At 44.4% G+C, this 6,187-nt stretch overlaps 1 protein-coding gene across 1 annotated transcript in view; it reads right to left on the bottom strand.

The window, feature by feature from the left end:
* Window positions 1-319: 319 nt before the first annotated feature.
* MYO9A (myosin IXA) overlaps window positions 320-6,187 on the bottom strand; it is a 352,098-nt gene continuing 346,230 nt past the window's right edge. Inside the window, exons 40-42 of the mRNA XM_006866530.1 lie at window positions 4,238-4,440; window positions 1,964-2,106; window positions 320-1,320 (exon numbers count right to left, since the gene is read on the bottom strand). Of these exons, the coding sequence (XP_006866592.1) occupies window positions 857-1,320; window positions 1,964-2,106; window positions 4,238-4,440 (810 nt within the window). The 3' untranslated portion in view covers window positions 320-856. The remainder of the gene's footprint in view (window positions 1,321-1,963; window positions 2,107-4,237; window positions 4,441-6,187) is intronic.

Below are 6,187 nucleotides of genomic sequence, written 5' to 3'. Positions count from 1 at the left end.
TGGAACAATGAAATTTAGAAGATCCATCCAAGCATCACGGCTGTGGGCTGCTGTTTTTCAATAAAGGGAATTTTAGGACCTTTTTTTTTTTTCCGAACTACACACACACAAAAATTTGTACCAAGGAACATAAAAACAGCATGGCTAGTGAAGTTCCAGCCCATGCAATGTATTTGGCAGGGACTAATAACCAGGAATTCAACCAGCACTGATTATTAGGACTTCAACACATCACCTAAAAGCAAAACACGGACTCTCCATTGCATAACCAGATGTCTCAGACACGCTCTGATGGCTTAATGAACACAATGTACTTTTACTTTCCCCAAAATATAACATGAAGTTTTTTTTCAAAAATCTTAAAATAGAGGGCTCAGGCATTTTGCTATAAATCCTTGGAAAAATTGTCATCAACCCCAGTTCCTAACTATCCCAAAATAAACCCAAAGGCTTTTGTTTTCATTAGTTAAGAAAAATTTGTTTTCCTCCAATGTCAGAAATCAGTGGGTCCCTTAGTTCCACAATATCATCTCTCCCACCTTTGAGACGGGAAGAAAGGGCTGGGGAGAGGCAGCTACAAAGACCTCCACACAACTGACCAAAATGCCCAGGCCCTGTGCTGACCTTTAGAGAAATCACAGTTCAAATACAGCAGCCAAGGCACAGCTGGTACCCACCCTCACAGGCTGCAGAGAGGCCTCTTCTTTTCTGCAGGAGTTCTAGGAACACAGCCCACAGGTCTCAATTGTACACATTGGTAAGAGGCTGATTATTGTGGACAAGGTGATGAGAAGAGGCCCTAAAGATGAGATGTGCTTACCACTCTGTGGCTGTGACGGGACACACATCTGCCAGTTCAGACCATAAACTCATTATTATTTCCAAAGAGAGCAAGCTGTTGGGTGGAAGTGCAGTCTGGGTCCACAGTTTTCCTGTGGCCAGACACTACTGTCCCTTCTGGGGTCTCTTTGGTTTTCTGAGGTGAGTTTTTCACATTCTTTAATTTTTGTTTACCCTTTTCAGGGTTGAATGTTCCTCTGCTAATGAATTGAGGTCTGTCTTCCAGGGATTTGGTCTGGCCCAATGGCCCTTCCATTCCCAGGGCCTCACCAACTGAAGCAGCTCGGTAGAATGGAGATTTGGAATAAATTTGAAATCGTTTTCTGGTCCCATGAGAAGATGCAGTGCTGGACAGACATAAAGATGCCGAAGAGTCCACTGAATCCAAAGAGTCTTGCTGTGTTTTTAGCTGCTTTTGCAATTTGCTTGAAGGTTCAGACTTGCCAGCTGTCTTCAAGGAGCTAAGGGCTAAGTTTCTCTCTAATGCAAAAAAGAGATCAGTGCTGTTAATAACAGTTCCTTCTGTAGCAAATGACCTGTGATGAATGGGCCTCACTGCTCACACATGAAGTCACTGGGATGAGACCCAGGAATCCAGGCTGACTACTCTGTGTAGTCACAACTCAGGAAGAGTTTGCCACCCATGTCTATGGACACCATGTCTACGGACACCACTCCAGATCAAGCCTGAGGAAGTCTGATGCTTCACAGGGCCACTAGAAGAGGCCTAAAACTGTCATCGTCACTCACAAAACTGCCAAACGTAGGACGCCAAGAATTCTGTGTCTCCCTAAGACGTGCCTCCTTGAACACAGTCCCATCTCACAGTGGGACCCAACTCTGGATATCTATGCTTAGAAAACGGGGCATGGGTCAGTAAGATAACATTTGTTGCAATATTGTGATAAGACAGAAGAAAAACATTAAACTAGCTAAAGCTAGATGAACAATTTACATGAAAACTCCAGAATGATCAATATATATGTCAACTTTTGCATTTTGTATTTTGTCACTTTTTCATGTGAGGCCAGGACATTCTTGAAAGGGACTTTGTCTTCGCTTGGGAATTCTTATTCATCCTTGGCAAAACATATCTGGAGTCTGGTCTAACATGTTCATTTACCTGGTTTCTCCGAGAATGCACCTTCAGACTCCATATTTAAATTTTCTGAGCTATCGGCAGTCCCAATGGAGGCCTCGGACTCAAGGGTTTCATCATCAGAGGCACGAGGTTCCAGTACAAGCATTTCAAATGTTAGTTCTTCCCTGTAAGATACAATCAGAAAACCATTAGCAATGGACAAGAAGTAGAAAAACAAGGGTAGGAAAAAAGTCACAGTCCCGTTTCTTACTGTCCATACAGTCAAGGTAACAACGAAGGTTAAACTATAATGGCTAGAAGATAAAATGACAGACACAAAGGCTGGCACAAACAACAATGCTGAGGGTGGGATGGATGGGAAGACGCTGTAGCTGTGTGATCTTTTGGCAAAATGAATCTGGGACTACTAATTTGGAAATCAGAGTTCTAATCTCATGCTGAACTCATGTAGCATACACCAGTAAATGCTTTACCCTCTCAGGACCTTAGCTTCCTCACCCAGAAAAAAATTAAACTGGAAAATCTCTAGAGTTCCTTCCAGCTCTCGATCGATATCCATAAAGCTTTATTAGCTGCCTACATACTGTATGCTCTATCTTGATCACAGCTATCAAGTGAGGAAACCCCCTCAGTGATCTTCTCAGTCCTCTGACGCCTAGGTCATCACCAGTCACTGCACTCTCTACTCATCCTCATCAGTCACCCACCCAGCCCAGAATCAGGCTTCCTGATCCCTGAAGGCTTTGGTACCTGCCCCTAATCTTGCTTTCCCACTATTGCACTACTGCCGGACATCTCTCTGATAAGAGTTCAACTAGTATCTTTGTAAAAACACTTAAATTCACTAACTCCCAAGTTCCTGTATAGCTGCAACTTTTTAAATTTATTTTTAACGTTATATAGAAGCAACTTTTCCCCAAAGGGCAGATCACTGCTTCTTAGCTGAAATATTGTTAAGTGCTGTTGAGTCGGTTACCCTGTATAGGGTTTCTGAGGAGTAGCTGGTGGGTCTGAACTACTGACCTTGAAGTTCAAACTGACAATGTAGTCCAGTGCTTAAGCTACAGACCACACCAGCACTCCTAAAATATACCAGCTCTGAAACCCAATACTCTACTCCCTGTCCACATCTCATTATCCTTTCATCTCTTACTCCCTTCTTCCCCAAGTCTCCTCCTATGGAAGTCTTCTCAGTTCCACTGCCACTCTGCCTCATTTCCTAAGCAATCTTGTCCAAGAGACTCTCACCAATAACTGACTGCTACAGTGACAATTACCATAGATGATGTGCATTCACACCTCGGACACATGGTCAATACTTCCTTTTTCTGAAAAGAATTTCCTCTTCTTAGCAAATGCCTACTATTCCTTCAAGACTTGCAGTATCAGCTTCACCAAAGCTAAGTTAAAGCCTGTCTCGTTCTTCTCAGATCACTTTTATAGCAAATAGCCAGCCCCTGGTCAACATAGACCACCTGTCACACAGTGTGCATCACAAGGGAGCAACAGATGCTTTGTCAGCTTGCTCAAATTCCAGTCAGTCCTGACAGCCTCGTATCCTGCCATGGATCATGTCCTCATACCTGGAATCCTGGATCTCAGGAATAAAAATCCCTTCAAGACTTCTTAAGAGTCAGCACTGTCCATCAAAACTAGCACACGGTACCTTCTGAGGGAACCCTGGTATGTCTGCATTACACCACATACGGTGTTGTCACCCCAGCCGCCCTAGCCCAGTGATGATTGAGGTCACAGAGCTTCTCAGCTGTCTCTCTACTTAACTTCCCTCCCCAGAAGTCCAGGCCCTGATACAGGTGCTGCCTTACCCTGACCATCCAGTTTCTGGTCCCATAGTCATAATGACCCTTCCGATAATAACAACCATTTTTGAAATGGATTTCTGTCTTAGCCTGGAAATGCTATACAGCCTTTCAAAAGCAAATTTGCTCACCGAGGCTGCTCTCTGCCCTGCTAGAACTCTAGGAGCTCACACTGAACAACGATTACTGTTGCCAGCTGGGTCTTGAGCAGACTGCCATATCACCTGGGCACTGGGTCCTCCTTCCATCAGCCCAGTCATCACTGTAGCAGCATCAGGGGTCTCAGCTCATGGAGCGTCCTCTCCCCAGGTGACATGTTTCATATAGCTGCCTCAATCTACATGCCCTGTATCACCTGACATAATGTGTGACACATAGGACATTCTAATGGACAAGGAAAAAACAAAGAAAGGGCAGAAAGAAGGAAATGAAAACAGAAAATCACTAGTTTCTCTTTTTCCTCCTAGAAACTCACTTCTCTTTCTGTAGGGTCTCGATCTGCTGCGTCAGCACTCTCTCCTCCTGCTGCATAGCTGCCTGCTGCTGTTCGGTGATGTCAGCCTCCAGGGCGGCCTCACTAGGCACAGCCTCTTCTGGGACATCACACACAGATGGCAACCGAACTACAACAGGAGAGGAAGGACTTGGAGGGTTTCCTCGACGAATGCGCCCCTTGCCCTGCAGAGAAAATACACATTAGAAAGCACCCGTTTGAACTGCATTGGTTTTATGGGGCCTAGGTAGGAAAACATGTGTACTTTCATCATACCAGGTGAATGGTAGGAAAAAATGTAAACATTTTGTAAAGCCTTGGGTTTTTATGAAACACCATCTACTGCACACAAGGAGGTTAAGTATTCCTTGCAAGAAGACTGGCAAATGGACACCTAAGTGGGTGGGAAGGTACATGTGTACAGCAATGAGATTCCTTTAAGCTGGATCCACCCCAACATAAATAGCTACATGTGCCCTTTAAATTTTAAATGAATCAAAATGCAACAGAAGAAACGATTCAGTTCCTCAGATGCAATAGCCAAAACCCCCAGGTGGAAGGCCCTATCAGACAGGGCAGATACAGAACACTTCCATGACCACAGAAAGTCCTGTTGGACAGCACTGCTCTCGAACGCCAACCTGGGAAGGTGCAATCTTTCTAGGAGACCACAGCAACATGTCCTGACACTCAGGTGTGGGGTTTTCTGGAGGGAGGGGAAGTGGAGGCAGGGAGCTATTATTAGCACAGCGAGCTACAGTCTCAGAACTATAAAAAAAATGGTATTCTTGGGAACAGGTAAAAAACAGACTCTCATTGCTTTTTAAATAGATGATGACTCTCTAGACTCTGATAATGGTAGACTATGTATTTCAGCTGAAATCTTCTACTTAAGAACAAATGGACCAAATGTTTAAAAAAAAAGACAAAAAACCCCAAAATGTATATATACTTGAAGGCACTGGAGTCCTAATGCAGTAGACCAAGAGGAGGCTACCCCAGCATCTAGGGCTAACTTAAATTTCAGGAGTGGCTGAGAGTCTGAGTTTTTGGCAAAGTATGGTAGGAGCTCTGATGGCATAGTGGGTTACACATGAGACTACTAACCACACAGTCAGCAGTTCAAACCTACCAACTGCTCTTCAGGGAAAACATGTGGCTTCCCGCTCCTGTAAAGACTGACAGCCTCGGAAACTCGACAGACTCCTGGTGTGGTGCAGAAGGATAATAAGCACGAGAGGTTGGCAATTCATATCCACCAGGAGCTCTGATAGCACAGTGCTTACAAGCCAGGCTGTTAATCTCAAGGTCAGCAGTTTGAAACTACAGCTGTTCTGTGGCTCTTCCGTGGGAGAAAGATGAGGCTTTCTGCTCCCATAAAGCTTTAGAGCCTCAGAGACCCAAAACATGGTCGCTATGAGTCAGAACCAACTCCACAGCACACCACCACAAGCTGCTCCTCAGAAGGGTCACTATAAATCAGAACTGATTCAACGGCACTCAACAACAAAACGGCAACATGGTGGGGGGTGGGGGAGTGGGGAGTCTGTCAAACTGCAGCTTGTGGGCTAAATATGGCCTAGTGCCTGTTTTGGTAAATAAAACGTTACAGGAATCCACTCATGCTCATTCATTCAGCTATGGCTTATGGCTGCTTATGTGCAATAATGCAGACTCAAATTTTGTCACAGAGATTGTATGATCCACAAAATGTAAAATATTATTCTCTACAGAAAAAGTCTGCCAACCCCTGCTGCACCTGACACTGGACCCCAGAGGTTTGCATCTTAGGTATAAAACTGACATTTCACAGTCTTTGAAGAGGTTGCAGTCTAGCTTCAAGTCATCTGAATGATCCAGAAAATTGTTTTCTGTGAAACTGGATTTAAAGTAATCCCAGAGATGGCGTGGAGGAAGGTAGAATCTCCACTG

This window comes from Chrysochloris asiatica, unplaced genomic scaffold (genome assembly GCF_000296735.1).
Source record: "Chrysochloris asiatica unplaced genomic scaffold, ChrAsi1.0 scaffold00092, whole genome shotgun sequence".
NCBI classification, from domain to species: domain Eukaryota; kingdom Metazoa; phylum Chordata; class Mammalia; order Afrosoricida; family Chrysochloridae; genus Chrysochloris; species Chrysochloris asiatica.
The sequence above is the reverse complement of the archived record's forward strand: the minus strand, read 5'-3'. Positions and strand labels throughout refer to the sequence as shown.